General features: G+C 39.1%; 1 protein-coding gene across 4 annotated transcripts; it reads right to left on the bottom strand.

Moving 5' to 3' along the window:
- Positions 1–621: 621 nt before the first annotated feature.
- On the bottom strand, positions 622–9,475 carry sack1b (scaffolding CK1 anchoring protein B). Of its 4 annotated transcripts, none has more exons than XM_085428323.1 (6): positions 9,337–9,458; positions 6,229–6,330; positions 5,185–5,658; positions 3,866–4,030; positions 3,257–3,381; positions 622–2,849 (listed from the first exon to the last, which is right to left on the bottom strand). In XM_085428323.1, exons 3-6 carry the CDS (start codon positions 5,650–5,652, stop codon positions 953–955), a joined length of 2,655 nt encoding a protein of 884 aa, XP_085284449.1. In that variant the 5' UTR covers positions 5,653–5,658; positions 6,229–6,330; positions 9,337–9,458; the 3' UTR covers positions 622–952. The 4 variants fall into 4 exon arrangements, with proteins under 4 accessions (XP_085284449.1, XP_085284446.1, XP_085284447.1 ...); XM_085428320.1 differs by lacking the exon at positions 6,229–6,330 and adding an exon at positions 7,491–7,599 and having other exon boundaries at positions 9,337–9,450; XM_085428321.1 differs by lacking the exon at positions 9,337–9,458 and adding an exon at positions 7,491–9,311.
- Positions 9,476–17,691: the final 8,216 nt, after the last annotated feature.

The following is a 17,691-nucleotide window of genomic DNA, read 5'->3' as shown; positions in this document are numbered from 1 at the left end:
GGTGGTATGGACACGTGATTCGAAGCGATGAGAACTCTGTAGCAAAAACGGCAATGATGATCGACCCAGAAAGATGCCGGCCTCGAGGCAGACCAAAGAAACGGTGGATGGACAAAATTAAGGAGGACGCCTTGGACAGAACCAAATGGAGAAACCTTTGCCGAAGAGCGGACCCTGCACCAGCGGGAACAACGCCAGGATGAAGAATATACGAACATATTGCCTAGAGACAGGCTTGCACCTTGAGTCAAGTGTGGGACATTGACTTTTGACTTAAGGCACAAAACCCATGAATTAAAACAAACTCTTATGATGAATCTCTTAAAAGCAATGAGTTAATAAAGAAAGTGTTCTTCATTTTCCTGAATACAATATATTAAAAGTGATGCAAATTTTTATTAAGAAAATACAGCACATGTTTTACAGAAGTATTGCACCCTCCCAGCATTCGGCAAAACCTGTCTGACACAGGATGTGCTCCATCATATCTTATCTTGGACACCTGTAGCATTTGCAATGTTTTTTTTTTTTGTTGTTGTTTTTTTGGACATTTGCAATGTTTATTCTGTAACTTACCCGTCAACATTCATGTGGCTTTGGCAGTAGTAACAGCACCTTGGTATGTGTATGCACTTGCAGCAATACATTTTATACTTTTGTGACATTTTGAAACAACAAAAAGGTACGCATCCCCAAACACATTCTGACAGTGAATTTGTTAGGAAGTTCAAGTAGAAGAAAGACACAAAAGCAGCTTGACAATTGTATTTCCAGATTGCCAATATATGGCATCCATCAGTGCACCTATAAACCAGTAAAGACGTAAACTCTGTTTGCCAAAACATTTTCTTAACGCAGCAAAGTGCAAAGCTACATGTATAAACATTACCAATCACATGTGCATTAGTAGTTATTGACTTGTGAAGAGTGTGCGTAATGCTAAGACACGTCGCTACTTGTTCTTGTGTATAAAATTTCCCACTCTTTGAAAGAATTTCTCCAGCTTGTTTTCATGATGTCCACTGGCAGCCTGAGTGCTGTTGAGTTCAATAGCTGCCTCGCCTTTTGGAAGGCTTTTGGACTTCTCCTGGGACGGTTTGATTCTGAAGCTGTGTGGAGTGCGTAGAGAGGTTTTCTTTTCCGATGAGCCGAAAGGCTCAAATCTGCTCGACAGGCGATTCTCACCTCCTCGGTCTTTGCTCCAGCTGCTTGAGTGAAATCCAGGCCTTGTGTTTTTGTCAAAAATGCTGGGTTTCTTCTGTGTGGTGGTTTTGGAGAGAGCGCTCTGCGGAGGTTGTTGTTCTTTCTCAGCTTGGAATCGCGATTTTAAAGATTTTATGCCCTCCACGTTGTTCCTCTGGCGCTCTGAGGAGTAACTGAGAGAAATGCTTCTGCTTGGGAGATGTTTTTGTTCTATAACTGATGTTTTCTCCTCATCCTCAGCAGTCAGAGTGTCTGAGCTGTCCGCTGACGTGAGACTTGGTGTTTTTGAGTTCCTAATTGAATTCTCTTTTTTCTCTTGTATGTTCAGCAAAGATGTGATTTTCTTAGCACCTGTGCGGTTTGATTTATCAGTCAAATCCTTGCTTTTCACATCCAGGGCTGCTGCTGACAAAGCCCGGGCCGGTGGCTCCTGCCAAATGGGGCCACTGGGACTCTTTGTGCTTGTCATGCTCTTGACATCATAATGGGAGACAGATCTCTGATCTTCATTTAGATTTGACCCATGTCCTCCATTCAGTGCAGTCATTGCTGCTTCACTTTGGCCTTCTTGCATCCTTACAAAAGCATTGTACATGTGATTTGATGATTCGTGTGTGCTTGATCTCGGATCTGCCACACTGTGCCTTTTGACCCAGTTGTCACTGAAAATGTTAGGGTTTGTGATTATTTGCCTGTCTTTAGCTCGGCTCAGGTTGGCATATGAATGATAAGGGTTTCTACCTGTATCATAGCCTGCTCCTGTTGGAGTCCATTGCATGGATGAGTAGTGTAAATGACTGTTTTTTGTGGGGCTAAGACTACTAGAAGTATGTAGATATCTGTTTGCCTCCATTTGTTCTTGTACGGTTGGCCTGAGAGCAAGAGAGGACCTCATCCCTCCCTGCATGAACGGGCTAGCTTTGTCCAGTTGTTCAAACTGGTCTAAATAGTCACAAGAGTCCCCAAATGGGACATCAGGATTATTAAGATATGACTCGATCCTCAATGTACGCATATAGGACTTGGACATATTCTCCAATGTTGGCATGTTCTGCTGCTTGGATAGAACTCGTTTGTCATTTCCGTTGTAAGACTGCAAATTGTGACTTCTGTGTATCTGTGGCACTTGTAAATAATTATTCATAGCATAGTTGTTTGCTCCATCTCTAGAGATATTCCAGTTGCTCCCTCTAGGCTTGATGTTCTGTGGGATGGATTCGTGTCCATCTTGCCTCTCTCCAGCATAGCTGTGCCTTTTGAAGAAGTTCATCTCCTCCACCGATTGAAATTCCTGAACACCAATGCCATTTTCCATCAAGGGTCTAAGTTTGTAATCTTCCTCTTCAAACAGCCTCTCTTCATAATCTCTTTGACCAAGGTTCCTCTCACGAGTCTTCCGATAGACTGTGTCCAGACTTTGCCTCAACATGTCCCTCCGCTGAAGATTTGGAGCAGAATGACAGTTTGGTAAAATCTGTTGCCCAAGTGACCCGTTTCGTTGGAGCAAACCCTCTGGAGGACACAGTTCAGGTGGCACGATCGATCGGGCATAGAGGGTTCGAAACTCCTCATCGTAGGACTTCACCAGATGTCCTGTGATGATCTGAACCATGCTCAGATTGATCTTCTCAAATGACCAGGTGAAACTGTAAACAAACAGGAAAATACTTGTATAAAAAACTGTATTTTGATTTGTTTCCCTTGGTTTACAGCTTAGATTTGTTATCCTCAAATAGTTGTTAGTCTCAAACTGAAAGGCTTTCACTTTAAATGAAAACCTTTCACTTAAAGGTTTGCACTTACAGACTCTAAGTACACTAGTAAAATACATTTACAACACCTGGAATACTGAAACTTTTTTTTCCACTATAAGTGCAGTCACATTTTCTACAAGCTTTTCACATTAATAAACAGCAAAAAGCTGAAACAAATAATAAATACTAACTGTGACAGAAATTTTGTAAAGAGCCAGAACAAATATAGTGCTGAAAGCTTTTTGTGTGCACCTCAGTGGTCTCAACCACAGCTCCGGTTGTATTGCAGTTTTGTTTACCTGTATGAGCCGTAAATTGCTGTGTGACAGTCAGCTAAAAGAAACTTCTGCTCCATTGCACCATGAAATTTAGCTCCTAATCGACAGCGGTAATCCTGACCTTTCACGGTGCGCACCCTCATGTTCTGCAATCAGAGCAATGAAAGGAGAGTGTCAGAACATATGTATGACTGTCACATTTTACAAGTGGTAATAATATGTCAAAGAGGAAATTAATATGTGATACAGGCATGCATATTGTACAGAATCATTCCGATTATTTGTTGAATCGTCGAGTTGTTGTTGTTGCTGTTGGCATGTAATTTCTATTTAAAAGGAACTTTGTAGGTGTGTTTGAGTCGTTGTAATCTCTCTCCAGTAATTACAACTCCACCCAAAAACAGGATTAACCAGATTTACTAATAATTTAACGCTTTAAAGTTAAGGTTTATTTTTTTTTAAAAAGGTCATTTGTTACTTTGCATATGGCAATAAACAAAATTTTTTGAAAACTATCTTCTTAATTATTGTGAACTTTAAAAACATTTTAAGCCTGGGAAGATAATATTTACATGTAAGAATGCATGCACAGCCAAAACATCAAATAAATCCATTCCATCCTAAACTTACTCTCAGTTGTTGGAGTTTCACATCTTGGTTTTCAGCCATTGTCAGGAAACTTTTCAAATGGTAATCATCCAAAAGCACATAAACCGGGACTCCCCGTATTGAAGCGTCGACGGCTTCTTTGAATATATCCACATCAGTAAACACGTCCATTACAATGGCAATGACCTGCAAGGACAAATCAACAGTGAATAGTAAATCAATCTGACATCTGCAAGCTCATAAATGGTAAATTGCCTTAAATGAGACTCTGAAAAATCACTTATGAACAAAGTCTCCAACATGATTCCATGCTGAAGAAAAAGGGACACGATAAACGGCTACATGTGCTTATCTATAATCAATACATTTAAATGTTTGGAGCACTCAAAGCACTTTTTACCACAAGTCTTGTTTACCCAATCACATGCACATTCACACAGGCACTTTTTCTATACCTAAGCACTTTGTCTAACAGGCATGCACACACTCACACTCCAATGGATGCATCAGGGGCAACTTGAGATTCAGTATCTCCTGAGCCACAGCCATCCATTGATCTCAAATCCATTTCAGTCACTCCTGGAACATTTTTGTGAGTGGGACCAAACTAGAGCCCTTTTGCTTCGTTCTTTGATTTCACTTCAGGTTCAGTAAGTGTACATAAAAGGTTCCTAATGATAATGCAGACGGTGAAATTCCTGGACGCTTTGAAAATAGCACTATCACACTGTGTTACTGCAGGATGTAATGAACCTATGTGTGACTTTACTGAGTGTTACTTTAATACATATTGTGCCTGGACTGTGTGTGATCTCCAATGCACTTTCATATATGCACTATTTAAAAATTAAAAGTTGCTGTCTGGACAGGCTTGAGACAGTGCAGCTGCTCTGTTTCATTAAAGATTTATTCCAGTTCCGTTTTCTTTACACTTCACTAGCATGAGAACTGAGGGGGTGGGTTCTTTAGCGCTTTGTGAGCTTTAGGACTGAGATATGCGGGCACGCATTGATCACTTATGTTGATACTTTCCTGCCATTTTCTGGTGAACATGCTGCTTTAATTAACAGTCAGCTCAGACTTTTAAAAAAGCAATCGTCCACTACGCAAAACTGACACAGGCTGTTTACTGAGGTGTAAACTGCTTCTTATAATGCAGTAATCGAAATTACTATAAAAATAGTTCACACACTCATTTCTCATGATGGTGAGTTGCAGAACCAGATTTTGGCCCAGGCAGACACTCCTTTTCCCTGAAGGAGAAAGGTGCTTCTGACATGCTTTTGTGATCAATGCGTGCCCGCATATCTCAGTCCATTGTTGCTGGTAGCTCTGATTACCTGTCTTGCATCCTGAATGTGCTTCCGGATGACTTCTTTAATTGTTGGGCTGTTTAGTCTCGGTGGATGAAAGAGCAGATCTATATTAGTCTGTAACATTTCATGCAAAACCTCCGGCCACCCTAAGTCCAGATTTGGCATTTCCACATCTGAGTGCATGGGCCAATATGTCCCAGAGGATGATTTGGTATCCGAGGGATCTTTGATTTCCTCGGTCTGGGTTTGAGGTGGGAGCTGTTCTGCATTTCCAGTGATGAAGAGGATCTCATCTTCGGAGAGAAAGCTCCCGAGCCGTTCTCCTTTTAAGAACTCCTGGTAACTGTCTCTGCCGCCATTCACCAAGCGATCAATTGCCAGCCGATACGACTCCTTATAGTGAGGCTGAATGAAATCCTCTGATTTAAATTCACCTCGCAAGGAGGACAACAGGGAAAACTCTGGAGACTCCATGGCTCCAGACTTTTTCATTAGGACCTGTAATAGAAAATGAAAATCAATGACATAATGTTAGAGGATCAGAGAGCAAACAGTGCAACAGGGTGGAACATGTTGACTCATGGCAACCCTAACGAGGAAAGGTAAGCTGTAATGCAGTATGCGGAAAGTTGTTAATGTTAAACTATACTACAGTTTGCATGGAAAGGTCAAAGAGTACATTAAAGGCAGTGTTCTTATATAAAGCAGTAAATTATTTAATGTTCTAGATCGTTTATGAGGTGATGAAGATATTAAAAGGCATGTTTAAAGATGTATTTTAGGCATTTTCCAGGCCTTATAACATATTACAGACAGGAAAGCAAACTCTAACCCGAGCCTCTGATGGAGGCCTCAGCATGTGGATCGCCTTCTCAACCAGGTGAGCTATAGTCCTGGTCAACACATGGTTTGTTTTAATGGCGTGTACAGGCCTAATCGGCGAAAGTATTTCAGTTTGCCTCAACAACATATAATCAGTTTTTTACGACGCTGTTTCGAAACCTGAAAGACTTAAAAATTCACATCAAGGAATTTCCACTGTACAGTTGAAATGTAAATAAAACCAACCTGTTTTCACTTCTGTCACTTTTATCAACGTGAAGACCCAGCATGGTTGGATGGTTAGAAAGGTGTAGTTGTTTTTCACCTGACGTTAAGGTGAGCTCACCACTAGAAAAAGAAATCAGGGGCTGTACAAAGAGCTGTTTACTGATTAGCTAACCAGCATTTCCTCAGTAACACTCAATAATAAGATATGATAAATTACTTGAGAAGAGGGTGGTAAATATCTCATGCTTCAGCATGCCCATGTTATATAAATAACACAAAATAAAATTGCTAAACCAGGAACTACATGATAATTTGCTGTCAGTAGATTTATATTTTAAGTGGTTTTTAATGTACTCTGGTAAATCTGGTCTGTGTTTTACACTTATTTTGGTTTTGAAAGCTGTTTTGAAATACTGAACACCATATCTGCTCCTTCCATGTTTAAATGTGAATCGCTTCAAACTGGGGTGCCCTTTTGCCCCTTTAGAGTTTAGATTGACAGATTGACAGCTTAAAGCTATTGCCCCTGTTAATATTAGTACTGGACAACAGGAAATAAAAAAAAACACTGTAACCTTTAAAGCCCACGGTTTTCATAAATTCGGTGATCCAGGTGCTTCCCTGTTATATTTGACATTATATGTCCAATCAGGTCTCACCAGATTAATGCAAACACATGTCGGCTGAACAAACGAGTGTTACAATTTAAACATTCAAGCTTTTCACTCTAGTTTCACATTAATGTTGGCTAAGTGTAGAGAGCGTAGAGTCAAATATGCACTCGCCCTTTTCGCTTTTACTTTCCTCTATGGGAAAGTGTGAGTGGAAATTATACTTTCACTGCCGACTTTGCTGCAGAGCATGAACCATTGCCAACATACAGATCACCTTATGTACAGCTGTTTCTTATACCTGTTTTCAGGTACCTTTTCAGCTTTCTTGTACATTCTGATTTTATACATGCGCAGTTATTTACATTTTGAGTTAGATCTCAGTTATCAAAGCTCCTTCAAGTGTGCGGCTTGGTTGTGCTGCTTTTCTGGTAAACAGAAATGTCAAAAGGCTGAGCAGCTGTTATCGCAACGCGTTTAATCATAGGACACACACCTCATAACAACGGCTTCTGTTTACATTTATTCATAAATCTCCCAGTGTTCATTCATTTGAAAGCGAGGCATTTGATATTCTTACAGCCGCTCGCTGAATGTCTCTCAGCGGCTTCAAAAGCTTAGTGAGCTAGTCACAACAATGTTATCTTATACTCAATAACAGTGACTTACATTTAGATTCCTGACTCTGTGAAAATCCTCTTGACTGCTCCCAGAATATCCCGCTTACATTTACATACTTTCAACTTATGTTCAATGTTTAGAGACTCATGTGTGCCTACTGAAAAAGACAAAGAAGCAGAGGTGTCTCAACATGATAAGCAGTCTGCAGGTTGAGGGTGTGGATTCCAGTTCTAACATGCAAATTATCAGACTCGAAACTCGCTCACAGGGAGTCATAAACCTGTTTCAGACCTAAAGCCACTCCCCTTCTGTATTTGGGTACAAAGTTCATGACGAATGACGAAAATCTAGCATATTGACGGACACAAAGAGGTTTTGTTAATACATCGGGAATAGCGGCACAGCACTCCTCAAAGACAATACATTTTAATTTTAGAGTGTGACTCTATTTATTGTTATGTATGGCAAGGAATGTTGGTTTAAAATCAAATAAAACATTTGCAGTGTCTTCACAGGAGATGACTCCTATAAACCCATGTGAACTCAAACCAGAAAGATTACTCATTATCTTAACCCCTGTGGCTGAAATGTCAGGGTGGAGCTACTCAAACTTATTTTGCTGACACAAGTCACATCCCTTGTCCTTTTTGGTCAGCACTCAATTGGTAATGAAAAAGGGGCTATTGGGTAACAAAGCCGCAATCACTAAAGCATTTTACCTGATGCGAACGAGTCTAAAGGACAACAACTCAAACAGCCAGTTTAACTTTGTTCAAGGGCTGGGTGACTGCGAAATAATGTGTCTAACATAAACAAGACGTCCATAAAAGATGTTTGTTACACAAACATTTACATTTACAGAACCCAAGTGTGTGTCAGACTGAGACAAATGTATTCTCTGTTGCACGTCCGTTTACAGTATACAGTGTGTTATCATGGATTAGGGACGACCTGAATTTCAGTTTAATTACTTTATTTGCTGACTATTAAACTGAAATGACCAAGTGTGACAAGAACAGTGTTCTAACCTCCCTGTCTCGGTGTATCCAAATGCCATTAGCCTCAAAGCACTCAAAGCATTTTTCAGGCCAGTTCAGGTTTATATATCATGCTGAGGACTTTAACAACAATTGATTAACTAACATCACAGGACACCCGCTGAAATAACCATTAAGCCTGTGCCTAGAGAAACAGACTCCCCTCCAGTCCACTCCCTGCAGCCTCAGTTTGAAAATATGTCTGTTTAATCTCTGGGAAAGTTTAAAAAAAAAACAACAGTCTGACATTTTAGGAGTTATCCATTTAACCGATAGTCAAAAGATAGCTTGAATTATCCTTGCAACAGCACGAAGACTGGAAATGGGAGAAAATGGCTCATCCAAAGATGACCTGCCTACCAGCACTCCTAAAACCTATCAGCATCCTAAATGGATTTTTTTTTCTCTTAGATGCAAAATAATTATTAAGCACAAACACTATTACAGGTCCAGCAGAGTGAAACGATTTAAGCGACTGCTTATTCTGTTTTCAATTAACTATCAATTAACTTTCACAGTGTGCTAAAGCACATTCAGTCCCAACTAGTTAAGACTACCATGGCTTATCAGTTTGCCTAGTTCTTTTTCTTCTGTGCATCACATTCTTTTAATCAGTAAATAAATTCTGTCTTAAGTAACCTGTTCCTAATAATATGACCAAGATATGAAAATCAAGTTCTTTTACATATATGTGTCTCACTGAGCTAATGCTGAGAAATTAAAGCAATAATATGATGATTATTTAAGAGGGACTTGATCAAAAAAGCGCCTGTCTCATTACATTATTCCAAATTACTTGTCTCTGGTCAAAGATTCATGGGAATGTTTGCTCATGAAAAAATGGCATTGTTACATACAGTGTCGACACTCTGCTCCTGGGTCAGGGCTCACACACCTCGGGTAGTTCTCCAGGATTTCGCTTGAAAAGTAAAACCACAATGAACAAAATCTCTGCACCATTGTTCTGTCTTGAGTCTGGGTGTGTGTGGATTAAGTAACGTATGCAGGGAGTTTCTTTTCCTTAATCGGCCTCCTTGTGAGTCACCTTTTGTGACACCCAATCCCTGTAGTCATGGTCAGTTCCTCAGGCTGTTCTCAGCTCCTGCCGGCAAGTCTGAGCAAGTGGTGTGTTGTTATGTCGCTGTGCAGCGCCTGTAATCAGTTAACTACAGCTCTGACGTCTTGATAAACATCAGTGCTGAAGCAAGAAACTTGTCACTGAGTACGCTCAAAATAAAGAAGGAACTTATTAGTCTTAGAAGCATTTAAAACTCATGCTGCATTCCTATAGCTTTTTGCTCTTTTTGTATTTGAGAGTAAAAAAAAAATGTTTTGACTAGTTTTCCATATTGAGAAATCTCTAGAGACTAAGCAGCAGGCTTAGTAGACAACTGCTTAAATCTTAAATCATTCCTCTTGCAACATTTAAATGAATGGTTTACAGTGTAATCAGTATAGAAGTATGCTCACATACAAGGTGAAATCAAAGGTTTCGGCTGTTGTAAATTACAGGTGTAATTATGCATGCTGGATTTGTATCTGTTAAACACGGGAGGAAGTGTTATATCACTGCTTCGGTGCAGAAGCTTGATCACACCTTGTTTAGTGGTTTGGATTTTTAGTTAATAGCCCACACAAATCAAACATTGCTGCCAGGCTAACCACAACTTTAAGTAACAAATGGAAAAACACAGATGCCGGAAATGCATCCAGACAAACAGTAGTCAGGTTCTTTATGGTCACTCATTATCTGCTGTGGTGGGTAAATACATACTTTCCTGTCCTGACTTGATGGTTCAGCAGTCAGCCAAGGATGTGGATAGGTGGTTCACCCTCCAGCTTTTCATCAAGCCAGCTCAACACAACATATTAGAAATTCAGTTTTGAAGTTACGCTGATACTCATTTCTGGTGCCCTAGCAGAAGCTAACCGACCGTCCACTTCATCCATGAACCAAGCTCTCAAACAGTAAGACAGTCTACTAAAGTGGACTGTATATGAAAAATGGGAATTCAAGATTCAGAGACTGAAAAGTGGAGCCATTGTAACCTAACATTTTTTTTCTGTTGGCCAGTAGGGGAAGATATATTTGATTTTTTTAAAAGCGCCCAGGGGTGGGATTCTATTGGTGCTGCGAGGCTGTAACTCAGGATGTGGGTCAGGTCCTCTACTAATCAGAAGATAGGTGGTTCAGTCGCTGCCAAAGTATCCCTGGGGCAAGATACTGAACCCCAAGTTCCTCTCCAATGCGTTTATCACAGTGTGAATGCTAGATAGAAAACACTTAGGTAAAGCAAAAGTGTGTGTGTGGTTGGGTAAATGAGGCATGTTATATAATGTACACTGAGAGATTCTCAAGGCAGCCGAGAGATGCAATCTCTCCAGGGAGTCCTGGGTGTGCCCTGGGGCCTCCTCCTAGTAGAACATACCCAAAATGCCTTATCTAAAAGGCATCCTACACAGATGCCCAAATCCTATCAACTGGCTTCTTTTGAAGTGTGAGATCATCTTGTGAGACAATGGAACAAAGTGCAGCCAGCGTCCAAAGAAGAGCTTTGAATGTCCTTTAAAAAGACTGGTGAACTATTCCTAAAATAGTTTTGTTGGTTATACAGACTTTCAAGTTCATTAGACTTGTACAAACTCTGTCTTTGCCTGTGCTGTATTTCCATTTCTGTTTGCATGTCTTAATAAATGGTTTCACTTAATTCTAATTTACCTAGTGAAATATAAAGAAATGAGGGGTTGCTCAAGACTTGCACAGTACAGCACCTTACAGATATTGTATCTATACACTTTCTAGTCATATATGGCAAAACATAGATTTATAAAATTATGATATTTTCTTAATTTAAAAAAAAACCCTTTGCTTTTATATCCCGCCCATCAATGAATGGGAGGGCAAAGGGGTCGATATGCTGAAGCTTTTACTGACAACAGAAACTGAGAGAAACTAATGGGGAGAGATGTGGGAAGACTTACATATGTGCATTTTTCTGTAGTCTAAAAAAGAAAAACACATTCAAACAGTGTAGTTAAATTTGATGCAAATTGAAGACTATTTTTTAATTTAAAGGCACTCTACAGCACACAAATCAGTGCCAATTAGTTTCATAAAATGAGAATCCAACATGTTTTCCACTCAAGTACATTTTAAAGTAAATGGTAAATGGCCTGTATTTATATAGCGCTTTTCTAGTTAAAGTTAAAGACGATGTCAGCTGATGGCACTTATTTTAAACCTTTTTTCTTGTGTTTTTTTGTTTATTGTTTCTGAATCACTGAACCACCTAGCCCTAACCTCCCACAGTAATGAAGGAAAAACTTCTCATTTGTGGTTTTCCCTTCTTCAAAACAATGTCTTCACACTGTGTCTAACTCAAACAGAATGCATTGTTCTTCAGCTTGTTAGATAGCACTGAATCAAAGCCCCACACTGGCATTCAGATGTCAGTTAGAAGGTCCATTTTCATGAGGCCGTGCTAACACCTGCAGTTCCCAATTTTTTCCCCCGTTGTGTTCACATTCAGTGCATGGTCATGTCTGCACTGCAGCTTTCTCTTTTCACTTTCAGTGAGTTTATCGTTAAAAAGTAAAAGTAAAATTAAGTACATGACTCCGTGTCAGTACCCAGCCTTTAACATGGGCTGAAAAACTGCCCCTGGTGGTGTCGTTACAGTGAATCATAGAAAAGCAATATGGCTGCATTCTTACTAGAAATAGCAGTGCTTGAAAAACAAAGCATTCCCTTTTTTGAACATTAAAGTACTCATTAGCATTCGTGCATAAAGTCTAACAAAAGATTTTCCACTGTCATCTCAAAATGGTCTGACATCTGTGCCAAATACTTAAAATATAAACTGTTTCCTGGAAACAAGTACAAACACAGAGCCGCCCTCAGCGCTATTTCAGAGGAATTAAGTAAAGCTAAGGTGCTGAAGGAACTATAGAAACTTTTGTACCTTAGAAGTGCACAGTGTGCCATTTGACCATGCTGTATATGACAGCTGTTTTGGTTTGAGGTTGAAAACGATCATCACCTTCTCTATTTTCTGCTACCCACAAAAGTATGAAGAGGACAGAATCTCAGTGAACTTAAATTTTAGTATCCATTTATTAGCTAACAACAAATAGCTAACAACACAGCTATTTTTGTTAGCTATTTCATGGATCGTGGGACATTTAATATTGCTGACTTTTATAAGACTGTAGCAAACCACATCTTCATTTCTGATGGTCCAATGTCAAATATTTTTGTCAAGCATTTTTGAACGGAGTTTTGTGATTACTGAAGAAACTCCAGAGAAATTGTTGCTGCTGGTGCAACTGGTCGGTCGCAATGACTGGTGGGGGGTGGAGTTGAAAATGTGCAATTTTTAAAAAAGATACTTGTCCCATGTATACAGAATGAAAAGCACAGACAGTGGCTTCAGTGTGGCTCTGTTTTGATTTTGCTCTTCTTAATGTTTAAACTTCACTCTTCTTTACAAGTGACTGCCACACTAACAACAGCAGAACAAGAGTAGCCCACAGACCAGTTGCCTTTATCTGGCAACAGACAGATTCTCTCTGCAGGTAGACAGTCCCTACTGTCATCACGCTGTCAATGGAAACCCATTTTCAGCCCATCACTGTCAAGGGTCTTTGTTCTGTCTGCTGGAATTTATCTTATGCTGGTTTCTCAACACTTGTAACTCAAAAGGCTGACTAAACTCGCCGAAGTGACAAAACATTTGACAGGTTTAAAAAAGATTCAAAAAGCTAAATAGAATGTTTTCATCTTGAAAATCTGACAGCTTAAAGCATGCAAGTAAATTTCCATAAGTGAAGACTTTAATTCAAAATTCAGTGATCTTTTTTAATGAACACACAGTTTTTATTTTTAAAAACATTAAAACATCTTGAAAATGTGAAATATGTAACTGGAGGATTTATTTAAGTTCCCATAACTATCCTGGGGCTTTTATTTTGAAAATCACACTACAAAATAACTGTAGCTGTATGTGCAAACTGAGAAGTTGTACTTTGAGAAGTCCATACATTTTAAATCACACTGGTCTCCCGATCAACCAATGGCTTTTATTTTGAAAATACAACACACCTGGTTTTTCCTGTTAGCTACTAACAGGGTCTGGGACTGTTGTCTGTTGTACATCAGTATGTGTCATGAGAAAGCAGAAGACAGCTTTAAAATTGTGTGCGCGTCTGTGATTTACTTTACTACTGCCAGCAGGGCGATGTAGGCTGAAGTCAAACACAAGGTGATCATTTAATGCTGATAAGACCAGAGATTAACAAAGTTCAAAATCCAAAGATTAACAAAGACCAAAGCTAGGTATACAAATCTATGAAGCACAGGAAACTACTTCAAGAGAACAAGCAGCTTCATGGAAAATGTGACAAAGGTGAGACAAACAAATCTCTACCGAAATAAAACAGGAAATTTAAAAAAAAACTGAACAGGGGATAACAAGTCGACACAGGGAGAACAAACAGGCAGGGAAACACAAATGAAACTGAAGGAAAAGAATGAAAACAACTCTTGTGAATAACAAGCTAAGGACTAACCAAAACTTACAGAACCCCAAACAAAGAAAATCTAAAATAAAAGACTTGAACAATAAGCTCAATATATACAGGAGCCGCTCGTAAATATAATACATAAAACATATATATACATAAAAGTATAAACAACACTGGTAGTCTAATTTTTCAAAAGAAACAAAGGGCAAACCCAAACATGAATCATACACAAAAAGAACAAAGAACTCTCAAAAACTTTTAAAAAGACCCAGGACCATGACAGAACGGCAGCTTACATACTGTACTTACCTACATACATACATGCTGTTACAATTTGTCTTAAAACAGAGTTTAAATTATATCCTTGACTCAAAACATGTTTTTGTATTTTCTGTACTTTCATTGCCAAAGGAGACGGTCACAGACTGTCAGCGACACCACAGATATAACAGATAGATGGCTAGATAGCTTTAAATACACTGAAATGTGTATAATTTCAAACATGGCCTTATAATCAGACTCAAGCATTTGCCTGGGAGACAGACAGGTATTTGGTGTGATTGCACAAGACAAATATCAGCCAATCACAGGGTTGATAGTTGGGCGAGAAAGGATATTGAAATTAACCATTTAGATGGAAATATTCAACTGAATCAATTTTTCAGCCGCCCATTGCTTATATCTGGAATGCAGCCCAGGGCTAAGGGTACAAATCATCTAGAATTAAATGGAGTTTCCAAAACATTTTATTTGAAATTACAATGTAATTATATTTACTTGAAAATGTGTAGATACATATTTGTATCCTTTTGGGGGGGGATAACAGCCTGTAGTTGTTTGCTATAGTTTTCAACAAGTCTCACTCATGTCTCCTGAGCAATCCTGGCCCATTTTTCTCCTCCAGATTTGATGGTTTTCTGACATGGACCTTGGTCTTCAGTTCACCCCACAGATTTTCAGTGGGATCAATCGAGTCAGGACTGTGTGCAGGCCAGTCAGTAAGGTTCACTTTGGTCTTATTCTCTTCTTCCTGAGAAAACGTTGACAAAACAAATTTCATACACTAATGGAGTAATAATTCATTTTATCACAGGAAAGTAGAAATACCTAAACTGTAAGTCATCTTATACGCAGAGCCTCTGTGTTATTTAGTTATTTCCCCATTTTACACTGTAAATATGTTGTAATTGTATTATGTGGCTTAAACCTTGCCTTTTAAACATTTTGATTATGAGTTATATTGCCATGAAACATTGCTGTTTCACTATTCAGTTGTGCTGCTATTTTTAGCACTTTGCACTAAAAAAAACTTTTCCACGTTAAAAATTATGTGTGATTCTGTTCTCTAGGCATATGAGCAGTCAGTCTGTGTATGGTGGACAGATAAAGAGATACCGGTGATTCTAAATTGCCCATAGGTGTGAATGTGAGCGTAAATGATTCTCTGCCTCTCTGTGTTAGCCCTGCGTGGCACACCCCAAGGTGCACCCTGCCTCCGGCCCTGTGGTGGCTGGGATAGGCTCCAACATATCCCAGGGACCTGAAATTATGGTCTTACTAATAGATTTTTTTTCTGCTTTTCCCACTCTGTTGGTTAATTCATCCACTCTGACCCCGCCTTTCACTTGAATGAGTATTGATGGAGATTATTCAGATTTTTGCAACAAATTATGAAATGATTTGTAAAAAGTAATTAAACCAAAGTGCTAGCAGTCATAACACTGCCAAGCCATGTGTAGGAGGCTCCAAGGAAGAAAAATAATAATAAAAAAAAAAAAGGAGTTCAGTTGATCATAATATTGTCATAGCTTCTGCTAAGGCCATGCTAAAGATTCATTGGCAGGACACGCTGGAAGAAAGTTCAAGGATTTTAATGATTATAATGAACACTTCAAATTTATAACGAGTAAGTATTTATCCTTATTCAGAAATCTCTGTTCCTTTGCAAGATTAAGTCTTGTTACCATCAAGTGGTTTGACAGATGAGTGTGTTTCTATTTCCAAGCTGGTTGCTGGTTCAAGTAGTTATTGCTTTTACAGTGGAGGTTACAGGCGAGTCTTTGGGTGGCACAAGCACAGAAACAGGTAAGAATACTGTTTCTGATGAGTTTGAGCTCAGATAAGTATTTTCTTGTGGGTGGGAGTGGAACACAAGTTTCTCCAGAAGCAGGTGGCTACAGCAGGACAAGATCTGTGACAAAAGAAGACAGGTCTGGTAAGTGCATTGAACGGATTAACAGGTAAGCAAACAAAGCATGAGAGCTGTGGGTTCTGTGGTAGTGAGTTACAATAACACAATGTATACCAGCAGTCCAACAAGGAACACAGAGGACAAAGATAGAGAACGCAGGTTAACCTGGGAGGACACGAGCATGGCAAACATATACAGGGTGGGCCACTTATATGGATACACCATAATAACATGGGAATGGTTGGTGATATTAAAGTCCTGTTTGTGGCACATTAGTATATGTGAGGGGGCAAACTCCTCAAGATGGGTGGTGACCATGGTGGCCATTTAGAAGTCGGCCATCTTGGATACAACTTTTGTTTTTTCAATAGGAAGAGGGCCATGTGACACATCAAACTTATTGGTAATGTCACAAGAAAAACAATGGTGTGCTTGGTTTCAACGTAACTTTATTCTTTCATTGTTTCATTGCTTTCACTTCCATTGTTTGCAACAATCTGACCAGGGGTTTTTAAATTTCATTCATCTATTAATTTTATATCCATATATTGCTTTTCTGTAGCCAACTCTGAGCATTAAAGGTGATTGATCTAAATATCCATAGTATCCATCCTAACACTGGTATTGATATCCAACCAATACTAGCTTTATAGCTTAATTCTCGCCTATAAGTTCAGAGTGTAGACCAATGAATTGTGTTACTTTTACATACACTATGGAAGTGTCTGTAGAATGTGTTCAGAAATGATTGATCTCATAAATTATGACACACTGCTCTCCCCTACTTAGGCTGCTTTTATAGGTTAAAAGTATCAGTATTGGTATGGATACAGGTATTGGTGTGAAAATTTGCAGTACTGCACGACACTGCTGAGCATCAGTGTTATGGGAAGTATCATGCTGTCAGCAGATCTCTTTATCTCACAGCCTTGTTTTTTTCTGTCAAAACTATTTTTTAATCTAGTCACATTTTACCACGTGTTTAAAAAAACCTATGCTTCTGAAATAGAAAAAAGACACTGGTGCTTATGTGTGCTTATCATATTGATAAGACAACTTTAGATCTCATAATGTTTGCTATTTGAGCACACAAAAGAGTTTTGTTTTGTTTTTTTGTCACAGAGGAAGCATCAATAGATGCTCTTTTTGTAATTTGCAGCTTCATTGCCTGTTCATCTTGTGGTAATTTGCTTTTGGCAAGAACAGTCACATCCCTTTTTACTCACTTAATTAAGTTTAGAGAATAACGTCCACTTGCTGTGACATTTGTGTTCACCCTCACATCATCTATCTCTAGTGAATGAAAAAGGAGAAAATATAGGATGACGCTGATGTATTTGCAGGACTATAGCACACAATATAGCCATAGTTTATATTCATGGGAGAAAATGAAGATTTAATGATGTATCAAAAGAATAAAAGGTGACAGATGTCTCAGCCTCTGGCTGATGACACTAGTGATATTTCAGGGACACCTCAAGATTCCTCATGCTCTGCT

Source organism: Rhamphochromis longiceps, linkage group LG13 (genome assembly GCF_057381845.1).
Source record: "Rhamphochromis longiceps isolate RC_006_pf linkage group LG13, R_longiceps_female_GT1.1, whole genome shotgun sequence".
NCBI lineage: Eukaryota > Metazoa > Chordata > Actinopteri > Cichliformes > Cichlidae > Rhamphochromis > Rhamphochromis longiceps.
This window is presented reverse-complemented; position numbering and strand designations above follow the sequence as displayed.